The sequence below is a fragment of the Eretmochelys imbricata genome, chromosome 11, assembly GCF_965152235.1.
Source record: "Eretmochelys imbricata isolate rEreImb1 chromosome 11, rEreImb1.hap1, whole genome shotgun sequence".
Classification (NCBI taxonomy): Eukaryota; Metazoa; Chordata; order Testudines; family Cheloniidae; genus Eretmochelys; species Eretmochelys imbricata.
The window spans coordinates 80,224,550-80,250,219 of record NC_135582.1 but is presented as its reverse complement, the minus strand read 5'-3'; the positions used below and the strand labels follow the sequence as shown (position 1 = coordinate 80,250,219).

General features: G+C 53.1%; 1 protein-coding gene across 1 annotated transcript in view; it reads left to right on the top strand.

Annotated features, from left to right (window-relative positions):
- Window positions 1–25,670, top strand: part of COL18A1 (collagen type XVIII alpha 1 chain) — a 96,294-nt gene that overhangs the window by 28,784 nt on the left and 41,840 nt on the right. Inside the window, exons 2-11 of the mRNA XM_077829973.1 lie at window positions 130–674; window positions 13,179–13,262; window positions 14,347–14,406; window positions 18,819–18,966; window positions 20,169–20,284; window positions 21,426–21,452; window positions 22,680–22,895; window positions 23,750–23,776; window positions 24,658–24,720; window positions 24,846–24,932. Of these exons, the coding sequence (XP_077686099.1) occupies window positions 130–674; window positions 13,179–13,262; window positions 14,347–14,406; window positions 18,819–18,966; window positions 20,169–20,284; window positions 21,426–21,452; window positions 22,680–22,895; window positions 23,750–23,776; window positions 24,658–24,720; window positions 24,846–24,932 (1,373 nt within the window). The remainder of the gene's footprint in view (window positions 1–129; window positions 675–13,178; window positions 13,263–14,346; window positions 14,407–18,818; window positions 18,967–20,168; window positions 20,285–21,425; window positions 21,453–22,679; window positions 22,896–23,749; window positions 23,777–24,657; window positions 24,721–24,845; window positions 24,933–25,670) is intronic.

Sequence of the window (25,670 nt, the reverse complement as noted above, 5' to 3'; positions counted from 1 at the left end):
TAGAGGCCTGTAGTTCTGGTGCACTCGGCATTGACATCTTCCCAGCCGAGGCTCTGAGGGGGCCCGTCCCGCTGTTGCATTCAACCAGGATGTGCTTGCTTTTGACGTCTCTGTTTTCTTCTCTTACAGAACATTTCAGCACAGAAGTGAGTCTTTTGCAGCTGATTGGAGATCCCCCACCGGAGCAAATAACCAAAGTCATTGGCCCCGACAACACTCTTGCCTATGTCTTCGGGCCAGATGCCAACACCGGTCAAGTGGCCCGGTACCATCTGCCTAGCCCCTTTTATAGAGACTTCTCGCTCCTTTTCCACGTTCAGCCCACCACCGACAAGGCTGGCGTGCTCTTTGCCATCACAGATGCCTCGCAGACTGTCATCTACGTTGGAGTGAAGCTCTCCACCGTGCAGGACAGGAAGCAACAGATCATCTTCTACTACACGGAGCCGGGCTCCGAGAGCTCGTATGCAGCTGCAACTTTCTCTGTGCCTTCCCTGGCGAACGAATGGACTCGCTTTGCCATCAGCGTGGAGGATGACGAGGTGGTTCTGTACCTGAACTGTGAGGAGTTTCGCCGGGTTCGCTTTGAGCGTTCTCCCGATGAGATGGAACTGGAGGATGGGTCTGGGCTCTTTGTGGGTCAGGCTGGAGGGGCTGATCCAGATAAATACCAGGTAAGTCCTCCACAGCCCAAAATCACCGGTTCCAATTAAATCAGGAGTAGAAAATGGACAGGGAGAGAGTGGGCGTGTGTGTGTGAGAGAGAGAGAGAGAGGCGGGGTGTAACTTGATTGTTTGGTTGCTTAATTCCTTTTTTTTTAACAGGACTACAGCAAAAAGCCTGAAACTTGTCCCAGATGTGGTCCTCATTGGTGGGGCTTTGCCTAGATTTGGGGGTCAAAAGGGCTTTAGATTGAACGGAGGCTGTGGCAATGTCCTAGTGAACACTCATGGGAGAGCATGGATGTGCATTTCTCAGAAATCGTTTACACTGGGAAAGTTTGCGTATCCTTGCCAAGAATGGGAGCAAAAGCATGCGGCATGGATTGTAAGCTAGAGGGTGGGATGCAGCGGGGGTGCACTCTTTCCGCAGCACCCAGCACTGCTCTGTTATCCTTTCCAAGTCCCTGACAGAATAAGTGCAGGCTCAATTGTGAAGAGCCGTTTGAATCTGCGCTCTTCTAAAAATACTTGTCTCCTTCGCTGCCTGTTGGCTTGGCTGATAAAATATTGTGTGTTAGCTGGAAAATGTTAATGGCACCAAAGTCTATCTTTGTTAGCAGATATTTGACTATTTGCCAAGATAGTTGCAATTCCGTAGACAAGCAAGGAGAGCAGGTGATTAGTGGAGACATGGTTTTAAAACTGATCGCATTTTAACAGGGTTATACAATGTTGTAAACGGAACTCTTTTAAACCTATGTGGAATATTACCATGAGAACAGAGCCCCGTTGTTTCTAACAACCAGTCGTGCTTGCAGTTAGAATTTTGTCTTAGACTGAACTCCTTTCACCCAGAACCCAATTGTACAGGAGCAACATATGCTAAGAAAAACTATGATTGTTTGTTTTTAAATTTACTGGTCTCACAAATCATAGAATCACAAAGTTCCCTCGTTTCTAAGTTTAAAAAATATTTGAATTGGTGCCTATAATTGCTCCAGTTCAGACCTAAGGGACTTAACTGGGGGAGGGAGGTCACTAAAAGTTCCCTAGGGAACCAGAACGGTTAATAATTATTGGTCAGCCTGCTTGTTCTCAGGTTACTGGTGGAGTGGGGAAGTTAATCTTTCACATTTTAGTAAGAGCCTTGAACCCAGCATTCCTGGTAGGTGGCAGGTGTTTGCTTGTTTGGTGCAAAAGCATGATCAATTCGGAAAACAAAGGTTCTAGAGCGGAAAAACAGCGTGCAAGAGAAAGCGGATGTTCATGAATTTCTCCTAAATGACCAGGAACTGTCCCTCCCCTGAGCTGGCCTGCAGTGCTGTGGGGAGAAAGCTTTATGCTGATGGAGAGTGCAGGATTCAGAGGGGTGTTCATACAAACACATGGTGCGTCTCCCCAGCAACTGTCACTGGAGTTGCTGACTGATATTTCCCAGCCACTGGCCTCAGTGAGGGTTGGCAGTGCTGGCGGGAGATGCCGAGGGATGCCATTCACAGGAAACCTGCCCCGGTTCAGATTCATGGCGCTGTCCCAGCTGCAGAATGCTATGGGATGGGATTTTCAAAGGAAGCCTAAGGGAGTGAGATGCTCACCCCTATTCTAGCCCCTGTACACCAGGCGTATGGGCTGGAGAGGTGCCAAGGGGCCCTAAAGCCCCTGTAGCTGGCTGTAGGAGGATTCTCCCAATGCAAGCACTGCAGAAGCAGCTGGAAGGCTGCCCTCCAGGCACTCTCCTGAGTTCTGGTGTTGGGGGCATGCTCTGGTGGGCTGTAGCACCCTGGCCTGGATACCTGAGGCAGCCCACAGAGACTGCCCTAAAGCAGACAGGGCCCAAGGGCTATCTAAGTCACCCCAGGGCTTCTCCAGCCCTTGGAGCAACCCAGGATCAAGCACGGACAAAGGTGTCTCAAAGCCACCTTAATACCCATCCCCACACCCACCCGGGATTTGAGTTCTGGACGAGCCTCCTAGAGGCCTGGGAAAATCCTCATGGTATACCCAGCTCCTCCATGCACCCTCAGCAGAAGGTGTGTGTCACAGATTTAGGGTCAGAAGGGCCATTCTGCTCATCTGGTCTGACAGTCTGTGTAACTTAGGTGCCTGACTCCCATAGGGATGCTGACAATCCAGGGCTAAATCCCACTAGACGGGAATGGTGCAGTCGGACAATTGGGCGTTAGTTATTTTATTATTCAATAACTAGCAAAAAGAATTCCTTCTGGGTCACCAGTGGGAGTGGGGAGATGCACTGGGCAAATGCCTGTTTAACTCTTTTTGTGGCTTCACCATGCAGTCGGGGGAGCATTTCCATAGTGTAGGCTGCTTGGGACACAGGTCCCAGGCTAAGGCCTGGTCTACACTACAGCGTTTGGTCAACGCAAGGCAGCTTACCTTGGCCTGACTCTGTACCTTTCTATGCTACAGCGTTGCTCCCGCAGATGTATGTTGCCCAGCACACTGAGCTAATAACTCCACCTCCGCGAGCGGCCTAGCATTTCGGGTGGTGCAGTCATGGTGATGCAGTGTCCATGTAGACACTGCGTTACTTACATCACCTGTTGGCTGTCAACCCCGCGTGGGGTTCAGAGCTGGAGTGGCCCCTCCCCCGCCATGGGGCTGACAGCTTGGGCGGGGGGTGGGGTAGAGGCGCCAGCTGTCAGTGCCTCACTTCAGTGGGTGGAAGTGCTCCTGGTGAGGACACACACCACGGAGAGAAGGAGAGTAGTGTGGACATGAAAAACGACAGTAATTCCTGCAGTGGCGGTACTTAACTTAAGTTGACTTAATTTTGTAGTGTAGACATACCCTAAGCTGGAAGAATTTGTGTAGCGCTTCTCAGTGGGAGACATAACGCGCCTTGTTGCATACATGGATTACAGCAGGGATGCTCTGCAGTTGTACACAGCAGTGGCAGGATGCACACCCTGGTGTGGCTACTGGTGTGCATGCCTTTCGTAGACGCCAAGGCCGGAAGGGACCATTGTGCTCATCCAGTCTGACCTCCTGTACAGCACAGGCCAGAGACCTGCCCCAAAGAAATTCCTAGAGCAGAGCTGGTAGAAAAGCAGCCGATGTTGACTTAAAAGTGTTCAGTGATGGAGAATCCTGCATACCCTTTGGTAAATTGTTCCAATGGCTAATTATTCACTGTTACAAACTTATGCTTTTTTCCCCATTTTGAATTTGTCTAGCTTCAGCTCCCAGCCATTGAATTGTGTTAGAGCTTTCTCTGCTAGACTGGAGAGCCAGTTATTAAACATTTGTTCCCCACGGAGATACTTATAGTCACCCCTCAGCTTTCTCGTCGTTAAGCTCCATAGATAGACTCGGTGAGCACAATCACTATGAGGCAGGTTTTCTAATCCTTCAGTCATTCTTATGGCTCTTCTCTGACCCCTCTCCAATTTTTCAACATCCTTCTTGAATGGTGGGCAGCAGAACTGGGCACAGGATTCCAGCAGCGGTCGCAGCAGTGCCAAATATTGAGGTAAAACAACCTCTCTGCTCCTACCCAAGATTCCCCTGTTTATGTATCCCAGGTTTGCATTAGCTCTTTTGGCCACAGTATCACACTGGGAGCTCCTGTTCAGCTGATTATCCACCATGACCCCCAAATCTTTTTCCTGGGAACTCATGATTTTGAAAGAGTCCCCCATCATGTAAGTATGTCCTATCTTTTCATATGGAATTGAGCCAGGGACGTGTCCCATTGTTATGGACACTGCCAGAAATTTAATGATGAATTCCTGAGTTAGCATAGTGTGGGGCTTACTGTTAGTAAGTTCTAATGGTTTATGAACGTTAAGGGGCCATACCTTCTCCCTCATAACTCTGTGTTAGCAAGGACTCCAATCTGGGAAGACGTTCTGATTTAGTGAAACTGGGGAAAGATACCACCCTGGCTAAGCAGCCTCTGTTTAAATGTTGCCTGGAATACGATTCTCCTGCCTTCGTTTGCAGAATGCTCCCAATGAGCAGCCGTTTGGAGGAGAAACCCTGAGCAGAAACTTCAGGCAGGGTGTTTAGTAATAGATGATTGATTTGGAGTCAAAAGTGCAAAAATGTGAAGAACATTAATCTGACTGTCTTTGACCAGGAAGGATGAGGCAGATACATCCCCTGAAGCAGCTCACAAAGCAGTGTGATCATTACCTAAACCATCATGAGGAAAGCATTCTAGATCAGTGCCTTCCCGCTGGTTCTCAGAGTGGCTGGGCACTAGGGGATTACTTCTCTTTTTATTAGTATTGCCTCTGTTGAAGTTTGTTTTTACAGAGACTGTTTAAGTGAATCCAAATATTATTCCGGTGTCTCATCCAGAGTGACAGATGAAGTGGAAATAACTAACACTTTTCATCTTCAAGCGAATTTCCAAACGCCAGTTTAATTTATGGGTCTAGCAACCCTTGTATTTGTGGTATGCTTTGTGCCTCCCACTGAGATCAAACCCGGGTGACATTCCTCCTTCGGCTGCCAGGCTCTCTGGGGTTGGTGCCAGTGAACTAGGCACTGAATATATAGTATCTCCAATGGGCTTATTGCTTCTGAGGAGCTGGGGGAAAGTTGAAGGTTGATTTGCTTCTCAGTGAATCTGAGGAAGGATGCGGATTTCTGTTCTGTTGATTTGTAGTCCCTGTCTGTATGGCAGCTAGGTGGGCATTCATGAAGCTGAAACACATTAATTACAATTCAGTTTAAAAAAAGGAAAATAGTTTTACTCAAATGAATTTAATTCAGGCAAAAACTAGGTCAAGTAAATGACTTGGGAATCATGCCCCCAAGCAAAGCGAACGTTTCTGACTCAACCTGTGAGGAGCTGGCGAGTGATCACATTGCAGGGTTCTGCACCCTAAGTGGGCGTGGTGGGGACTTCGAGAAGAATTACATGGAGCAGCTGGAAGCACCAGGCCCAGAAACAATGGGCAACTCAATCAAGACAAGTGGACAAACCGCTCTGTTGTTCTCCCCGAAGTGGTGCGTGGAGTCATGCAACGACCCACGAGTGCAAACTAGAATTGTCGACGTCCTGGAAATCGAGGTGACCGGCATCACCTTTATCAGCGCTCCTGCAGTCCTGGTGCTGGTGGAGCTGCACCAGTCAGACGTTTCCTGGTTCCGAGCAATCTGAAGTGCTTGGTAAACTGGGCTCAAGTAAACAATGTGCATTTTAATCTGGCTAAATGTAAATGTGTACATCTAGGAACAAAGAACATAGGCCATATTTACTGGGTGGGGGACTCTGTCCTGGGAAGCAGTGACTTTGAGAAAGGTTTGGAGGTTATAGTGGATAATCAGCTGAATATGAGTTCCCAGTGGGATGGAGTGGGCAAAAGAACTGATGTGAGCCGTGGATGCATGAACGGGGCAATCTCAAGTAGGAGGAGAGAGTTTATTTTATTTCTGTATTTGGCACTGGTGCAGCTGCTGCTGGAATCCTGTGTCCAGTGCTGGTGCCCACCGTTCAAGAAAGATGTTGATAAATTGGAGAGGTTCAGAGAAGAGCCAAGAGGATGATTAAAGGATTAGGAAACGTGCCTGATAGGCTCATGGAGCGCAATCTCTTTAGTTTAGGTGACTTGATTCCAGTCTGTAAGTACCTGCATGGGAAGAAATATTTCATAATGGGCTCTTCCATCTAGCAGTGAAAAGTGTAAGAGATAATGGCTAGAAGTTGAAGCTAGCTAAATTCAGACTGGAAATAAGGTGTACATTTTTAACAGTGTGAGTAATTAACCACTGGAACAGCTTAACAAGGGTCACGGTAGATTCTCCATCACTGACCATTTTAAAATCAAGATTGGATGTTTTTCTAAAGGATCTGCTGTAGGAATTGTTTTGGGGAAGTTCTGTGCCCTGTGCTGTACAGGAGGTCTGACTAGATGATCACAGTAGTCCCTCTGGCCCTGGAATCTATGATTGTATGAATCTGTGAACACCAGCCAGCATTGGTGTCTTCAAAGCTGTGTTTGCTTTGGTGTGGTTTGACTGGTGCGTGTTGGGGCAGCTGGTTTGACGGGTCCCACCCCAAATCATTCAGGCTGTAGCACGGCTCTTCGTGAGGTTTCAGGAATGCTGTCTGCGCGTGTGAGATTTGGTTCCAGCAGGGGGAAGGTTTCTACATAAAACCACATTTTATTCATGTTACTGACTGTGACTTCAGATGATAATTAGGAGACAAAAAAGCCAGCAGAGGGCTGTAACTGAGAACTTGGGGAGCACATGAAAGCTAGACTAACGCTTGCTAGCAGAAAGCCTTTCCCACTGTTCAATCAGCGTCTCCTTGTGCCGGATCCTTGGTTAGGGTTTAGATACTGCTGATGAATCATGTGCTATTGGGCTAGGTCAAGGAGCGTTTATCCGTTTATGAGGTGCTCTTCCCTGTGTGAGAGTCTTGGCCAGTGCTGCCTCGTGCTCAGGGATTGTGTACACAAGTGGAGTGCCAGGAGAATTCATCCGGAATATCCCTCCACAAAAGCGTAAATGACTGAATTCCGCCTCTCTCCGTCACCTGGATATTGGCTGGCCTGGGTTCTGCTCTGCGTGTAATTAATGGACATGCTAAGGCTTGCAGTACAGTTAGACAAGTGAATCTTTTAACTCTCTGGGGCCTCTCTGAATTCAGAATTGCCATGAAAGCCCCAAAGCTATGCTCAATGTAAGTCCTAGAACACACTGACGCATTGGACCAACACTGTTGAATTGAAATAGGCTTGGCTGGTTTTCATGGAGTCTACATTTCCACCCTCCTCAAGCAGCCACAGATCTCCTACCAAACAGATTTTACTTCCACTGCCATCATCCTGCCCCTGTTTCCTGCCCTATAGATGCTCCCCCCCACCCCAGCACAGGAGTGTGCGGCTCAGTCCACAGCCCGTCTCTCACACACAAGATGTTGGTGTGGGGCCTTACAGAGGCTCTGGATTGCTCCCCTCGGTCACTGGAGATTGCTTTTCCCCAACATTAGCTAGAAAACCAAACTGCAGTCACACAAGCAAAAGCCGTTTGGGATCCTCTTGAGCCAAATGCATTTGTAGCAAACCTTTGGTCCTCTTGCTCTCTGTGGCTGGGAGCCCTGTCCAGGAGCTGTGGTTCTGAGTAATTCTCTTGAGGCACAGTGGTTTGCGTAGCCATGTCAAGAAACTGACCCACTCACGAGACTTAAAGCAGCAGAATGAATTGGAAACACCATTGTCTCTTAGCGTGCGGTCGCGAGCGAGCAATTTGAATCCAGCCCCCGAGTACGAGGAGAATGTGGGGGTATGCGCGGTGTCCCCTTCTAGCGGCTGGCCCACAAAGCATGTCTGAGTCAGCTACAGCCGTCAGGCTGCAGAGTCTCCTGCTTGTCTGGCTGGAGATCCCAGGGTTAGTCTTGGACGGTGCTTTTTATAGACACACAAAGAAGGTATGTTGCACTCCCAATTCAAATGACTCCAGTAAGTAAAAGTAATGGGAGTTGGGGGTCAGTGTTAGTTCCTAGGACTGTTGGAGGATTGTGCAAGAGTAACGAGCGGGCTGAAGAACTGAAACCATGGAGTTCAGTGGCACACATGTCCCTAATGCAGAGGGCTGCATGCGTGCGGCTGTGCGGGCTCCGATTCTCTCCTCAGTGACTGACTGGGGCAGGGCAAAGGGACGCCTAGAGCAGAGTGCTGCAGGGGTATGAGAATTGTTGTGAGTTCCCCCTTCCTTGCCCGGAGGCAGCCAGGTAGGATAGAGCCAGTTGAGAGAGGTTCTTAAACCAACCACAGAAAGAGCCTCCTAGATAGGTGCCCGTGCTTCAGAGTGGGTTCAGAGATGGCCTGGAAGCTGGTGAGGGAGGGGTTTGTGCTCCTGTGTGTCCTTTCAGGAACAAAAGATTGGCAGCCTGGCTGAGGAAATGCCAGCCTGGCTGTGAGTTTTACAAGGAGGCCGTGCATCATCATGCTTCCCACAGCAACTGTGTTGCAGCCCATTCCCAGGGGCTGGGGGATTTCAGTGCCAGACACAGCGCTCATTTTAATGCCTTTGAACATGAACGAAAGTCTGGCCTCAAGTTTGCGTCCTGCAGCTGGAGTTCCTTCTTCGCGGGCACTGAAAACAGGCCTGATAGTGAGACTCGCGGAGCTCAGTCTATTGAGCGTAGCGAAGAGGGGGTGACTTGATTCCAGTCTATAAGCACCTGCATGGGGAACAAATATTTGATAATTGGCTCTTCCGTCTAGCAGAGAAATGTACAGCACAATTCAATGGCTGGAAGTTGAAGCCAGACAAGTTCAGACTGGAAATAAGGTATCAATGTAGAACAGTGACCGTAATTCACCATGGAAATAACTTCCCAGGGGTTGTGGTGCTTTCTAAATCCAGACTGGATATTCTTCTGAACAATCTGCTGTGTGACTGTGGGGCAGGTCTCTGGCCTGTGCTGTGCAGGAGGTCAGACGAGATGATCACAATGGCGCCTTCTGGCCTTGGAATCTCGGAATGTGCATTTGTGCACTGTAGGGAGAGCGGCGAAGCTGAGCGGAGGCCCGCTGTGTTAATCCAGAAGTCGAATTCCACCAGTTGTGTACCTATAGGCTAGATGAGCCAAGGAAGGCCCTGGGCAGCATCTAGCAAGACAGAGGAGCTCTGGGCCCAATGGGGCAGATCCTCAGCTGGTGTAAATTGTCGTCAGTGGGGCCATGGTGATCTGCCCCAATATTGCATCAAATGTTTCCATTTTCCTTTGAGCTCTGCTTGGTTTGTGTGTCACCAGGGCAGGCTAGAAGTGCTCTGACCAGTTGGTCTCTGCCCAGGGCAGTGGGGCATGGGCGTTCATCTCTTCCGCTGTCCGTTTGCATTGGTACTGCAGGCTATCTCTAGGGCCTGGGAGCTGATTCTCACTTCCTGCCCAGGCAGGCTAAGGGGCCATATTTTTACCTGTGGTCTCAGGCCCAAGACACAGAAATGGACCCCCAGCTCTCCCGGGGAACCACAGGTCCCAATTTCCTGCCTGCCTTTTGTGGATGTCAAACCTCAGCGGGAACAAGTGCGCCTGGCGTGCGAGTGCATTATAGTGAGGATTAGGGGAGAAAAAAGGGGGCATTTCCACCAGAGGAGCTCTGCGCAGAGATCTCTGACACACACTGCTGAAGGGCTGACTTCATTCTGATTTCTGTATTGGTGTGATTGTTCTAGTGTTTCGTTTACCATTTGCATATCGCACTCCCACAATCCCTGGCGTCAGACCCTGCCAGAAGGAGGGGAAGGGGTTGAGGATCGGGGCCTGCTTTCACTTCCCCCTGTGAAATTTATATGGATTTTTCCCAGTCACTAAGAGCAGACTCTGGCCCAAGGAGAGATGGCACCAAGCTGAGGAGGAGGCTGCAGAATGGTCTGAGGTTGCTTGTTTTCACAATTACCCGTTTTAAGGCTTACAAATAAATTACTTCAGTTTCATGAGCTAGCTAGCGAGCATGGTGTCACTGCGGGGGCGGGTCAGGGCACGAGGTCACTGCATGTCCGGGCGTGGGGTGGGGTCACTGCGGGTGCAGGATGTGGGGTGTCTGCCAGAGTGGGATGTCGATGGCGGCAGGCATGACGGAGCATTGTGGGGCATTACTGCGGGCGGGGCATGTTGGGGTGCCATGGTGGCAGGGCAGGGTGCGGCATGTTGGGGTGTCATGGGGGCGAGGCCGGACATGGTGGGGTGCCATGGTGGGCAGGGCATCACTGCAGGCGGGGCGGGGCATGGTGGGTGTCCTGGCGGCAGGGCAGGGGTTGGCGGGACTTCTTGGGGTGTCAGGGCAGGCAGGGTGTCATTGCGGGCACGGCGGGGCATGGTGGGGTCGCATGGTAGGCAGGGCAGGGCTTCACTGTGGTTGGGACATGGTGGGGTGCCATGGTGGTAGGGCAGGTCCCCACTGCAGGTGGGGTGGGGTAGCGCGGGCGGGTGCAAGAAGGCTCATGTAACCAAATACATCTCTTAGTCCTCCCTGCTCCGGCCCTTACCACCCCTCGCCATCCCCGGCAGACCCCCATCCCAAAACCCCTCCCCTCCTTACCCCGATCCTGCAGCTCAGTCCCTGCATTGCAGGGGAGCACCATTGATCTCACAGCTGCAAGGCTTCCCTGCAAGGGAAAACGAGGACCCAGCTGGGGCCTTAGCAGCAACCAGGCAGCGTGGTTTCTAGTCGTCTCTTTTCAAATGGCCCGTTTGTGCAAATGAAGGGCTCACTCCTGCACCCAGACTAGGTCAGCTGGAGTTGTCCCAGTGACTTTGGTGTGTCAGAATCAGGACTTCAGATGGCATTACTGAAGCATGTATTCCATAAGTGTGTGTGTGTTAAACACACACGTACAGCACGGAGCATGAGACCAGCCTGTGTAAAGAGCTCTCTGCTGTCCTTGCAGCTCTCTTACACACCATGTAGTGACATTCTGTACCTGCTCTTCACCGCAAGCCAGAGCATCTTTCATTCTCTTCATCTGTCAGATCAGAGCACTTCCATCCAGAAGAGTTGTGGGTCAGAAATAGTCACCTTGTACTGGGGTTGTGCCCTGCAGTTGGAGCTCTTTGGATAGTCATTTAATAAATGAGTTGGCAACATTTTACACTACTGTGCTGGGTGACTCTGTTGGTTAATTCAGCCAGCTCTGCAGTGCATTTTGAAGACACTTATGGCCTTTCCTGAGTGGGGAGAGACAACTTCCAGAGTGAACAAAGGAGAACATATGTAATGGAGATCAATCATCTGGCAAATACTAATAAATCCTGTATAGGAGGTGTTCAGTGACTTCTTGTTTGTGGATCATCGGTCAGTATCTTCTCCTAGCGGAGAGACCAAGGCGTTCCGAGCTATTGTGCAGTGATGTAAATTCAGCCTTGTGGCTGGAAGACAGATCGCTGAACTCTCTGCCGGGTGGGGTCTGGTGCCGGGTGATCATCCAGGAGTGGCTTTTTGGAGCAGAGTTTGTTGTCCTGAGTTGTATAAATCTGGGCTTTGCCTGTATACAGTAGTTGTTAAAACTAAATAAATGGGAAGGAAGTGTGGGTTATGTTAAGAAACACAAATGGAGGCCAGTATCAAACAAGCACTAGGATGTAGCTGTTTGTTTAGAGAGACAGGACTGAGGGAGCCTTTTTCCAGCTCTGAGGATGAAGAAATTGAAGTGAGTCAGTCCTAGGGCTCCCCGTGGCAAGCTGATGTGTGGATGCAGAGCCCTTGCGTGCTCACACCCAGCTCTGGCTGGGTAAGACAGCTCAGCTCTAGTTTGCATTGGTTTGTCCTGGCAGGTCCGGAATAACCCATGACCGGTCCAAGGCCAACGTGCCCTTCCCCCGGCCTGGTGCAGAGCGGAGTCCTGAGGGTGGGGAGGCGGGTGTTGGAGAGCGATCCCACTCTGCATTAACCCTGTGGTGGCGGATCCTTTCCCGCGGGGCTGGGCCTGGTCCCCCCACTGTGGTTGTTGCAACCTGGCCCATGGTATCACAGCACCACTCAGGGTTGGCCAGGCCACCCCTCCGCCATGCCATTAATCTGGCCCTGGCCTGGTGTGTGGAGTCCCAAGGAAGAGCCCCAACCAACCACGTGGCCCTGGATAATCATTAAAGTCTGGAAGCTGAGTAAACCGTGAACGGTTTTTGAACCCCATATCCGGTTTTTGTGGATATGAGGCAAGCCCTTAAAGTTGCATTTGATTAGCACTAAACCCTTCAGAAAATCGGCGGGACTCGGCCGTTTCTTTTTTGGAGGTTAATATGGGGCTGGCAAATTCAGAATCTGTTGTGGTGAGATGGGTCACAGCGGTGAGGAAAAATTATTTCAAGCAAGGTGAATAAATCCTTTAACTGCTTGCCAGTTACATAACAGAAGACTTTGTGGCAAATTGGATTTGTGTGCAAGCAGGCTTCATATATTCCCAGGCTAATTGTGCTTCATCACAGCAGTTTGCTGACTTCTTAAATTAGGGAGAATGCAATTCAAGAGTCAGCCACCTCATTGCATATTGTGTGCGTAGAGCATGACCCTTCCAGTGCCCATGAGAACGTGAAGAGCTGGTTCTGGTGCGGCCCACGCAGTGCAGAGAGGAGGTGGTGACTGTTCAGTGGTTGGAGAGGGTGGGCTCATTCTGTCCTTCCCCCAAAGCTTTGGCACTGAGCATTAGTGAGAAGCGTTTGGAATTCACACCACAGAACTCCTGAGAAACGGCGCAATTAAACCCAGAAGTTGTTAGTGGGTGCAGTAGCTGTGTTGACCCTGGTTTAAGAAGTTAGCAAGCCACTGTGATTAAGCACAGGCTCTGATTCACTTACCCTGGGAATACATCAGTGCAGGAGAATGGCAATCCGATTCCCTGGACTTGATCCCAATTGAAATGGGAGCTGCGTTTGGTTGTCTTTACCGGCAATTCACACTGTGAACCTTTCCCACCAGCCAGTCAGCTAACAGGGGGATAGCCACTGCCAAGTGGCAACGGATTCTGATAACACACTCTCCCGCAAGCTACCCATGATTGTTTGCTGGTGGTGATTGCTGGTATGTGTTTTACAGGGCGTGATTGCAGATCTGAAAGTGACAGGTGATCGCCAAGCAGCTGATCTCCAGTGTGAGGAACAGGACGAGGATTCGGATGTGGTGAGTGCTGTCTGCCATGGCTCAGTGTTATAGCTGTGGTTTGCTTACACAGGGGGGTGTAGAACTTACCGTGGTTCCAGCTGTCAGCAGATTGCTTGCTGGAAGTTAATATGCAATTTACCACACAGGATCACCTTTCCGAAATGTCCAAAAAGCATGAGCCTGACCCCAACAAATCATGAGATTGGCCCCAACATGAGCTTTAAAAACATATAGATTATGTTGTGTGGTTTTGGTCTTTGGTTGTGTGGTTTTGTGTGACATCTCTCTTCCCCCCAGGCTCCTGCCATACCAGACACAACTGCTGTTGTGAAATGGCAACACCCAAGGTGGGTGGGGAGAGCGGGCAGTGCAGTGCAGAAAGGATCTCCCATGGGCACTCATCCTTCTCTCTTTGTCGTCCCCCCAGTCCCTCAACAGGTCAGATGGTAACACAGGAGATCTGCCCCGCCCCAGTGCTTGATGGATGGGGGTTTGTCCAGGAATTTCATGGAAGACTAGACTCCAGGTGGTGGTATTGCCTCCTGCCATTGCTAATGGGGTGTGTCTTCTCCAGCTGCTCCCCTGGGCGCTGAGGCTTGCCACGATGGAGGAAACAGGCTAACTAGCTACTAGTGTCAAGTGATCATTGTGAATTTTAGTTCCTAGCCAAAGCCTCCTCTGTGCACTGAACCAGGGTGAAATCCTGGCCCCAGTGATTTATTTGCAAAACTCCCATTGACTTCTATGGAGTCAGGATTTCCCCTTTTGTTTTTTTTATTGAGTCATGTTAGCGAACGGCCTGTTGCCACTGGTGGGACCAGCTGACTCTTTGGGCTTATAGGTCCTTGTTAGAATCAGCGTGGGCCCAAAGTGAATCCCAGGGCAGGCAGAAATGTGAATACTCAGCACCCAGGAGAAGGATCTCATTGCTAGGTGATCAAAGGCAGTTTGAGACGCACACTTTCCACAGGAGAATGCAGGGCCTGGGTGCGAAGCAGCCAGCGCTGTTGGGTACCCTGATCAAAATGCTCAGGTATGCTGGATACGTTGTCTGCTGACCATGTCTCCCTCTCTCTCTCCCCCCTCCCTTGGAACAATGTAGGCGTCTGGAGATTTTGGAAGTGGAGTTGAAGAAAGGCCCCACCTATCAGGAAGGGAGCGGGTGAGTCTGAGGCCGTGGGTCCAAGAGCAGTCCTTTCCGGCTTGGCCTTGCTTTTCCCATCAAGGTACAGGCCCCATCAAATGGCTAAACACCACACGAGCAGGCAGAGGGACGGGGGCTCTTTCTGTGGGGCCTTCTCTGCCTCCTTCACAGTTATCCTGACTGCTGCAGTGGGCAGCAGAGAGCCGGGGGGAGTTGACAGTCATTCTGCCAATGAATGGTTGATCTTCCTAGGTTAAGACGAGTAATGGCTTGGGGTCCTGATTTCTCCCTTTCCAGCCAGCCCAGAGTGCAGGAAGTAAAAGCCTTGTTGACATAAACTTATGTTTCTTGTGCTGTGCTCCTGGGACACAGCCTTTATCCTGTGGCTGGTCCCCCCTCTCGATCTTGTGCCATCAGTGAAACCATTGGGAAAGGTGTGAACAGCACGGTGCTTTACCCTGGATCGTGCCAGCTGTCCTGATCACGTCCCCCTGATGCACTGAGCCACAGAGCAGTTCCGTGCCTGTAAGTCAGGTTGTATCACACTTTTTAACTAGTGCATCTGGAACAAAAGCCAACTGGGAATCGGAAGAGACTGGTAACTGAATTAGAGCTTTCCTTTGAACCAGACTCCCCGAAGGCTTGCAGTGTTAACTCCCTGGGCTAGGAATTGGCCGTCTATTCAGGCTAGTGTCTAATCCCTCCCCTGCGTGATACCTGCTGCTGTATGGCTGCAATAGAAAGCCCACACCTGCTGCTGTTCTCTGCGGTTGCCCCGAGCCTCCAGGCTGTTTTAGGAGTTTGTACGGATTGCAAAAACACACACCTGCTCTTAGCAGCCATCGGCCTGATCCACGGGGTTGTAATGGGAAAGCATCTGTACCATATGTGGTACAGTTACTGTACGACCTGCCCAGGAAAGTAGGGTGTACAATTGCCTTGTCTTGCTGCCGTGGCAGCATGATTCACCCCTGAATTACCATAAAGCCCATTATGCCTTGAAATTTCAGTTCTCAAGACCAGATTTTGATTAGCACTAAACCCTTCAGAAAATCAGACCAAGAGTCCAGAGAATTGTTAAGCCTTCTCTTTCCTCCGGATGTGCATTAGCACCTGGAAATTTGCCTTTTTATCGTCACGAGTTCAGATTTCAATCCAAACAGCGCGTCCGGGTTCTGAAGGATGGGTTTGGAGGGCAGGGGGGACGATGCAGTGCGCTAACGCTTTGGAGCAGCTGAGGAGGGTGGATTTGCAAAGGACTTGACGTTTCCTGCTCGTGGTGTGCTCTGCGGTTGAGTGTTGGCAGCGCTCGCGTTCGTCGTTTGTCAGACCTGGCTTGCGGAGCCTCTCCGACAGAACGTCCGTAACTCTGGCCCCAGTGCCGCAGCTCTCTGCCGACTCTCTCCGCGAGCGGCTCTGTGCCGACCTACCAAACCCTGCTGTTTGTATTCCCGTCGCCCTGCAGAGACAGCACAGCTGCGGGAGACAGAGCAGATTGGGTGTTGTCTTGTGCGGCCAAAGAATTGTTTAAGTTCCAATCAGTGAAAGCTGTGCCAAACTACTGCTGTTCCACAGCGCCGGATGTCAGTGAAAGCTTGATTTGAGGTCAGCTGGGTTGCATGGCTTTCACTAAGGGCCTGACCTGGCCCGCCGTTGCTTTACTACCGGAGGTGATGCCTGGCTTATGTGTCCCAGCTCCAGGGGGTGTGCAGAGATGGCACAAGGAAAATCACAGCACTCTCTGGCCATGTAGGCAGAACACATCTGAGGTGGAGATCGTGAGGAGGCAGTAATTTTGCAATTCCACAAAGCCGTTTTTAGAGGGGGCTTTGCTTGGCTGAACCTCCCTTTCCAAGCGTCCTTCCTGCAGGAGCTGCCTAAAGGCAGTGAAGATATGATGACTGGAATGAGTGAAGTATTCCATTGGCATGGCTCCTTGCTGCTGAGGGCAGTGAGGCCTTAGGCTGTGACAGGGTGCCTGGCTGCGCTACCTCGGAGGTTGGCTGGCGCACCAGGCATGCCTCACTAAGGAGATGGCACTCTGGGGAATGTTAGCTGGATGCTGGCGTACGGTAACCTCCCCCGTGGACACCGTTGTTCCAAGGAGGCCATTGCTGCTTCCCTGTAGAGCAGTGGGAGTGCTGGCGTTTTAAATACTCCCCCCACCCCCAGCTGACAGCTGGCCTCCCCTTGAGAGTACGTCCGAACAGCAGCACACCGTGGTGCAGCTAGAGGTCAGTTCCTGCTGACGACAAAGCTCTTGAGGGTACCACGTTTCTGAGGAGAGGGGCGTGAGAGAGATACTTCCCTCTCACTGAGATCCCGCCCTGCCCAGGGGAGACTGCCCTCAGCTGGGAGCCAGAAGACTGAGTTCTCCTCTGACCTCTCTCGACTGGTGTTTGTGAGAGCCCTGAGCACTCAGCTGTGCATGGAGCCTTGCCTAGAAGGCAGCCGGTGGTGTTTATTCCCCCATTGTACATGTAAGCCAACTGAGAGGTTGGACAAGTAAACCAGAGTAAGGAGCTGGTATTACCTCTGCATACTGCGTTGGTGAAGCCATCACTGGAATCCCAGTTCGGTCTCCACACTTCAGAAAGGACATTGAACATTGGGGAGGGGTCAGAGAAGAGCTACAAGAATGATTCAAGGTCTGGAAAACCTGCCTAATGGTGAGATCCTGACAGAGCTCCTTCTGTTTAGTTTATCCAAGAGAAGTGAAGCAGCGACTTGCTGGTGGTTTGTATGTACCCACGTTAGGAGGAGATCTGTGATGGCAGGCGGCTCTTTAGCAGACACAGGGAGAACCAGATCAGTGGTTGGGAGCTGAAGCTGGACAGAAATCAGGTACCCATTTTGGAAGTGAGGGAGATTCACCTGGGAAGCTTTCCCAGGGTTCTCCATCTCTGGACTCATTAAATCAAGGCTGGATGTTGTTCTAAGAGCCCTGGTCTAGCTTAGCCACCACTTACCGTGTAGGAGTCGCTGGGTGAGAGTCTCCAGTCTGTGCTCTGCAGGTCAGACTAGATGACCATCGTGGTCTCTTCTGGCCTTGCCTCTGTGACATGCACCCTGTGCGGAGGGTTGCAGAGAGGGGCAGGGAGAAGCCAGGTGTGCCCCGTGCTGGGCGGTCTCCAGCTATATACTCTGCCCCCTTTGCATGACTTAGTGGAATGAAGGGAGAAGAACAGGACAGGGAAACTGGTGGTGTGGCCTTATGCCTATGGCCTCTGGGGCGGAGAGCGGGTCCCGCTGGGGTTGAAAGACTGGTACATCCCACAGCCCAGCCTTTGTTTTCCCACTTTGCCGCTGATGTTTGCTCCCAGAATGCTTTGGGTGTTGAATTTGGTCTGTATGAGATGAGAACTAGGAGTGGGCCAGCTGGAAAGCTGTCTCTGGGTCTGTGAAACACCTGCAGGAATCAGTCCTGTCTGCATTGGAGAAGTCAAACGCAGGAGAAAAGGCAGGATCCTTTCCCTCCACTGGAAGTTTAGTTGAGGGGTAAGCCACAAAACAGGAACATTTCTGCAAGCTCCCCGTGAGACACGGCAAACGTGCTGTTGCCTTACATTTGAACACGGAACGCCGACGCCATCCAGTGACTGGACAGGGGTAATGGCTAGAAGTATTTCTCCTGGGCTCTCTTCCAATCCCGTGTGGTACACGGCACCGTTCTGAATTCCCTTTACACACCGACCTGATCCTGCTGTCCTTCCTCAGACAAAACTCCCAGGGTGATCAGTTGGCACTTTGCTGGAATAAGGACAGCTGCTTCGGGGCCACCAGCAGCAGCATTTGGTACAAAGTTCAGGGGAAAACCAGGGCTGTTGGCTCACCAGGACACTCAGAGCTTTCTCCTGTCTTTAGTGCACTGTGCATATGCATTTCTGGGGCCAGAATGAGTGTCCTCATGGGTCCCCTTTTAGTGACAAATGTGGCCATCTCCTCCTTCCAAGCCTGGCCTGGCCCTGCCCGGGGGAAGGCTCTGCTGTGGGGTTTTTGTTTCTGGGTGGTGAACGCTGTGTTTTTAAACCCTCTTTACAATGCAGTGTTGCTTTGCAGCACGTATACAAATACTGACTTGAGCTGTGGAGTCTCCATCCCTGGCAATGTTTAAATCGGGGTTGGGTGTTTGCCCACAAGACCTGCTCTAGTACAAGCAGGAGTTAATTCGGAGCAGTCCTATGGCCTGGGCGATACAGGCAGTCAGACTAGACGATCACAACAGTCCCTTCTGATCTTGGGATCTCTGACTCTGTAACTCCCCATTGCTCTTTGTAACCACCTCCAGTAAGCCATGAAGCAAATGCCTATTGTGCCACTGTCCAGCCTGGAAAGTCGACGGGCCTCACGGGGGGGCTGGGCCGCATTGACTGATTAGGGAGTTCTTTTCTCAGGCATTCAAGCTTCTTCCCCTCTCTGGTCTTGTGCAGGGGACCCCGGCTGTGTCGCGGCTCCCGGAACCTCCCCCGGTCACGTCTCCCCCCACCGCTGGGGCGACAGTGGAGAAAGTGAGCGTGGGCTCTCAGCTGCAAACCAAGCAAATCCAAGTGGAAGGACCCCAGCAAGTTTCTACAGCAGGTAAAACTAGCATTTGCCCCTTTGCCACCCATCCTGCAGAGATGTTAAGCAGGGGCAACAACTGCAAATGACCTGGAGCAAGTAGAAACTAGAAATGCCGCAAACTTGATTAGCTGGCTTGAGACAGGCAAGTGGAGCCACTGTTTTCTGTGGCGTCCCCGAAGCAGGGGCCCTCTGGGGGTCTGGCAGCTCATGCAGGCTGCTTGGGGGTGGTGTTCAACGTGCCAGTAGCTAAATCCCTGCAAAGTGGTTGGCTGAAGCTGTGAGCTCCCTCCATGTTACCGTGCTGATTGGTTGGGGGGCCACGAGAGCAGGTCGGGGGGTGTCCTACCCAGCACCTCTCAGATACGCCAGGCTGAGCCTCCTGGGAGGGACTTCTCCCATGGCCTACCTGCCTTGTCTGTTGTTCTGCTACCAGTGGGGCTGGGGCTGACGCAGGGAGCTCAGCTTCCCTCTCCGTGGGGAAGCCCCAACGCTGCGCTCGTGACGTCACGCGTGGCGTGTGCTCCATTTCGCTTCCTGAGGCAGTGCGGCCTGCCTCTTTGAACACATTGGAGCCATTGACAGTTAGTGAGATTGTGCCCAACTCCATTTGGAAAATGGGACCTAGGCTCCTAAATCAGTTAGGCCCAGATTTGGAAGGGTATTCCGTTGTTGCTGCATGCAGCATTGCAAGGCCTAAGTCCTTTGTCTAGAAAGATGGAGAGGTGAACAGCCTGGGGAAAGGGATCCCCCACTGGGGGTCCCCAGCTGTTCTGCCGTCAGGCAGCTGGGGGCAGCAGCTAGCATAGGCCCTGTCTCCGTGGGTGCTCCAGGGCTGGAGCACCCACAGGAAAACAACAGTGGGTGCTTAGTACCCACCAGCAGCCCCCTTATCAGTGCCTCCCACCTGCCGCGGGCATGCAGGAGGCGCTGGGAGGGAGAGGAGCGAGGGCAGGGGTGGAACAGGGCGGGGCGTGGGGAAGGGGTGGAGTGGGGGTCAAGCATCCTCTGGGAAAGGACAAAGTCAGTGCCTGTGGCAGCTGGTGCAAGCCCCATTAGTGGGGAAGTGTCGGAGAGCCCCAGACTGCCCAGCCCTCACGCCCGGGTGTCTTCAGCACAACACACTGTCCCGCACCCCAGCCCTGCCTGAGCAGAGCGGTCAGCACTGGCCAGCCGGACCCTGCATCCTCCCTGTAACCGTATGTGGCTCTTCACTCCAGCCAGGGTTGGTCCAAAAGGTGAAAAGGGGGCCCCGGGAGAGAGAGGTGAACGTGGCCCAAAAGGGGACTCTGGAACCGGCGGGGTTCTAGCAGCCGGCAGCACCAAAGGTGACAAGGTCAGTGGTGGTACCTAGTGCTTCTCTAGCAGCTTCATCCCCGGGCTCCGAAGCACATTACGAACCTCCCCACGCCACGGCTCCCGCCTGCAGACACACCAGCGCACTCACCCCTTCCTCCTGCTCAGTGGGAGAGTCCCTGGAGCCCCTGGCCCGCCGAGCACCCCTCGTGTGCAGTGCAGCGGTGGGGCTCAGCGGGGACAGCCTGGCTTTGATAAGGGGAACAGAGCAGAGAGCCGGTCGTGACAGTGTCCAGCTCCTGGCTGTGCAGCAGACCCGGCAGACTGGGCACTGCTGGCGAGGATCTGGCAGTGAGGGGAAGGGGCGATGACAGTAAACCAGGCAGTAAGGAAGAGCCAATGAAGGAGAGGCCAAGGACAGGGCTATGACCTGGAACAAAGGGCAAAGGCGCGTGGCAGGGCTCGTCAGGCACAGCTGAACAGTTCCCCCTCCTGCAGCTGGTGATGCTGGGAGGCGCTTCTCACCATCTGCCCATTCCAGGGCCTTGGTCTGTGCCAGAGCAGGCAGCGAGTCCCTCCCTGCTCCCGGGCTCTGACTGCGGGCCAGCTCCCCACGTCCTTCAGGCATAGCAGGGCGCCCAGCTGATGGGAAGCAGCCACAGCATTGGCAGGGCTAGGGCAAGAGAAGCTCTCTTCTCGAGCAAAGCAGCCCAGCCCTGCAAACGCTCGCTCTGGGCAAATCCCAGCGGCTCCCGCGAACGCATCCCCTGTGTTTAGGGGAGCAGTGTGTGTGCAGAGGCTGTCCCCATGCATTGTCAGATGAGCGCGATGGGGACAGCCATGCCTGGTGCCAACAGCCTCCAGGACCCACTGATGTCAGCAGGGTGGCAGGAGCACCCACGCCACCCCCGCGGCTGGATCGAGCTCCTTCACAACAGCTGTGCGCATGGGGGCCAAGCTGACATCCCTACCTCTCCTAGGGGTGGTAATGTCCAGGCTCCAGAGGACTGCATTGCACTGAACTCCCTTGTACGGTGCTGCTCCAGGAAGCAGCTGGCTCAGGTCTAGCCGCGTGTGCGCTGAGGGTGATGTCAGGGGAGCGCGCGCCGTGACTTGCCGGGGGTGCAGGGTAAACAAGGACACCTGTCGGTGCAATGATGCTTCACTCTTTTATTCTGCAGGGGGAAAAAGGAGACCTGGGCGTTAAGGTGAGCACGGTGACCACGGGGTGTTGTACAGAAGTGGGGTTACAGGCAGGGGGCCCATGCTCTGTACCGACAGGGGCAGATACTCTCGCTGGCTGGCGTTCTTGCTGGGTGTCAGCCCAGGCCCGTGGCATGGCCTTGGGCTGTGCTGTCCACGCTGTTCCCTTGCTGCGGAGACTGACTGGACAAGTCATGTTCCCTGTAAGGCCTGGGGGCAAGTGGTGCTGAGAGGCCAGAGCACCTGCTGGCTTCCCAGGCTCTGTGGGCCAGGAAGCCAGGCCCAGATTCGCACAGGAATCCACGGGCCCTCGTTTGCTGAGTCGGACCCTCGGAGGCAATCGCCCAGGACCAAATCCCAGGGGCCTTGCTGAGTTCTCACACATCCCTCACTCCCCTGACTTGGTCCTGGCTCGCATCTTCGCCTCCCACAAATGTGCGTGTTGAGCGAGTCCCTGTGAGACTGGCCGGCAGGCAGCCCGGGCCACGGCAGGAGAGGGAGCAGACACTGATGGCCGCTCGGGGCAGCAGGACCTGGGAGAGGAAAGCTGGGAGTGACGCCAGAGCTGGGCAGAGCACCTGTCTTTCCACCGCAGGTGCCTGGCATGCTGCTGTCTCACAACAGACCTGCTGCCCAAGCTCGCAGCTCATAACCCTCCCTGGGCATTCAGGAGCAGACTGGGTCACAGGGATCGCTGTCTGCAGCACTGGAATCGCTGGCTTGGCGTGGCCTGTGGCAGTATCCGATACCATAGTGGTGGTGATGGCATTGTCTCAGGAGCAGAGCCTGCTATGTACCAGGCCCCTTCCTGGCGTGTCCTGCTCCAAGGAGCCCTCAGGCCAAGAACAGAGGCTGGGGCAGGGAAATCAGCCAGTTCAGCCTCTGGGCGGGCTGGGAGCACTGGTGTCCAGTGTGATCGGCTGCATGTCCCAGGCTGTGGGGCTGCCTGCGTCAGCATGTGTGCGCAGACGGAGCCAAGCCAGGGAATCCCAGAGGTGAGTCGTACTTCTCCATGTGGGACTGGCTGAGGGAACTAGGTGGGCATTTTGTATCACCCCTTGGGCCCATGCTGGGCCCAGCCAGCTCCACAAGGCCAGAGTCTGTCATTTCCAGGGCACAGCATCAGTGCAGAGTGAGGGAGCAGGGAACTCTGGGGATCCCGGCCATAGGCAGTGCCTGGACCAGGCTGGGGAATGCGGCTGGTGGCTCATGGTTTCCCCTTTCATCCCCAGGGAAGTGCAGGATTTGGGTATCCCGGCTTGAAGGGGCAGAAAGGGGAGCCAGGTGCCCAGGGATCTCCCGGCCCCGCTGGCCCGCCTGGGCCCCCTGGCTCTATGGTGCAGCGCCTGGACGGCTCTGTGGTGGAGCAGGTCGCCGGGCCTCCAGGACCAACAGGCCCCCCAGGGCTGCCCGGGGAAGACGGCCTCCCTGGCAAGGATGGAGAGCCCGTGAGTAAACCTTCAACCCAGCCAAGCTGGGGGAGCAGGCTGAGGGCTGCTGGGCTCTCTGGGATGGGGGCCAGCAAATGCCTTCCTGCCCCAGGAGATGCCAGCGGAGTGCTATTGGGACCCTGTGGTGCGGCCTCATCATTCTCCTCCCTGGCCCTCCCCGTGCAGCCTGGCCCTTTGCATCCCGGCTATCGGCTGGGTCCCGCTGCATTGCATCTGTCCCCTGCTGCCCAGGGCCCTGCCTTCCCCCTGTCTCCACCTGCTCTGTTCCTCGTTCTGTCCCCATCTCCTCTCCCTCTCCACTGGTCCCACCCGAATGGGATTAGAAAGCTCCCCTTTCTCCTTACCACTCCGTGCCCACAAGCTGCCCCCTGCCTCTGCCTATCTCCTTGCTTCCCTTTCTTGCCTCCCTCCCTGCTCCAGGCCTGCACTTCCCACCACCCCAGTTTCCTGTTGTGCCACCTTCCAGAGCTGCTGGGGCCAGCACAGACCCAGCCACCCTTGGCTGTTTGGCCTTGGAGCTGGGGGTGATCTCGGGTGCTCATCCTCCCTCCGAGATGTGCCGTGGAGAGAAGAGGGGCTTCGACATAGTCTGAACCAGGCTGCGCGGGTGGGGCTGCTGAGCTGGGGCAAAGTGTGGCAGTAGCCACAGAGGCCCGGCAGAGCAGGCCAACGCCCTTGCTGGTGCTGCTGAAACCCTACCAAAGCCCCCAGGGTGCTGGGTGAGAGAGAACGGGGAGTACTCCGAGGAGCCAGGGGGCAGGGCAGGGCAGCGCAGCGCATCCCCCAGGGCGTGGCCAGGTGCTGAATATCTACCTGTCTCGTTAACACCTCTCCATCTCTGTTGACTCTAGGGTGATCCTGGTGAAGACGGGAAACCTGTAAGTGTCACCGTTTGCTTCCCCCTCGCACTGCCAGTGTGCTGGTGTACGCGTGTGCCTCCTGCAGACACTCACGGGACTGGCCACAAGTACTCCTGTTCTCTTACCCCGGGATTGGCTGAGTCCCTGCCGTGTAGTGCTCCACGCATGCTTCGCTACAGGCCTAGCAGGGTGTTGCAGGAACACTGCTTAGAATGCACCTGTGCAAAGGGCCAGCGCTCCGGGGCGTATTCACAGGACTGGCATGTGTAAGACGTGGGGGTCACTGTCCCGGTCTGCTCGGCACTGGGAAGGCCTCAGCTGGAGTCCTGGGTCCAGGTCTGGGTGCCACGCCTCAGGAAAGCTGTGGGCAGGTTGGAGAGAGTCCGGAGCACAGCAACAAAAATGAGAAAAGGGTTGGAAACCCTGACCTGTGAGGAAAGCTTAAAGACCTGGGCATGTTCCGTCTTGAGAGGAGAAGACGGAGCGGGGGACCTGAGAACAGACGTCAAATACTTTAAGGGCTGTTACAAAAAGGGTGGTTCGCCACGGCCAGTGAAGGCAGGACAAGAAGTAATGGGCTTTGTCAGCAGCAAGGGAGAGAGAGCTAGAAAGTTTTTCCTAATATCTGACTCTTGGGGTAGGTAAGCTCTGGAACAGGCTTCCAAGGGGGGCTGAGGAATCCCCATCCCCGGAGGTTTTGAAGAACAGGCTGGACAAACAGCTGCATGAGATGGCCTCAGGGGTTTCCTTGGCTGCACTAGATGGCCTCTCGAGGCCCCTTCCAGTCCCACATTGCTCTGTGTCCGTCGAGTGATGGAGAACTGCCCCCAGTGTACCCTCTGGGATGCAGTAGGCCCTTGGCTCTAGCTCCCCATCAGTCTCTTTATTTCCCTTTGCAGGGTGACGTTGGGCCCCAGGGATTCCCTGGAACTCCCGGAGAGCCTGGCCTCAAGGGGCAGAAGGTGAGTTCCTGGCACACGGGCATGAAGGGAGGGTCTAACTGGCTCTCTCTGGCTCCAGGCGTGACCTCTTTGGAACCACCCTGTTTTGTGTGTTACAAGTTCTGTTGTCTCTTCTGTGTGCTTAGGGTGAGCCCGGAGTCGGCGCAAGAGGCCCCCCTGGACTGCCCGGGCCGCCCGGGACACCGGGCCTCTCTTCCAAACAGGACAAGCTGGTACGTTCCTGGGGGGCCCTTTGGCATTGGGTCCAAGGACCTGGCTCTGACCCTCCTGCTGAGGGGCACAGAGATCCTGGCTCCTGCCATGGCGCTGAGCAGCTGGCAGAGCTGACAGTTGCTGTGATGTTAGTATGGCGGTAAAATGGAGCAGCTCCACTCTGCAGTGTGAAGGGTGCTCACGGTTCTCCCTACGTGACGCTTCCTTGTTGGGAAATGCCGATCCCACGAAATCAGCCCTTCCACCAGAACTTACCAGGTTCATCAATTTTCAGTGAAAAGTTATGAGTTTATTCCTTTCAGTGAGGTCACAATCTTTTATTTCAATCTTAGATAATAGAGACATTTTGCCTATTCTGTCATGTCAGTGTCTAATATGTCCTGTCATTTATTTTATTTTTAATTTTATTTTTATACTATTTTGTTTTACTAATTGCAATAGGAAATTACCAGTTACAATAAGAGTGGAGTAAACAAAGGATCATTTACCAAACCAATTATTACCAATACCCATTCCAAAACCAATCACCAATTTATAAAAGTCTATTATATTGTCATTTATAATATTATATAAAAGTGCTTTAACTATTGTTGTCCTGTCACATCATATTATATCATATACATTATATGACAGTCAAAACGTTTCACTTTTATAATATATTACAAATGATTCTGTACTCGAGCAGAAAAGTTGAGTCAATAAAGTTGAAATGAAACGTTTTGATTAAATGTCATTTC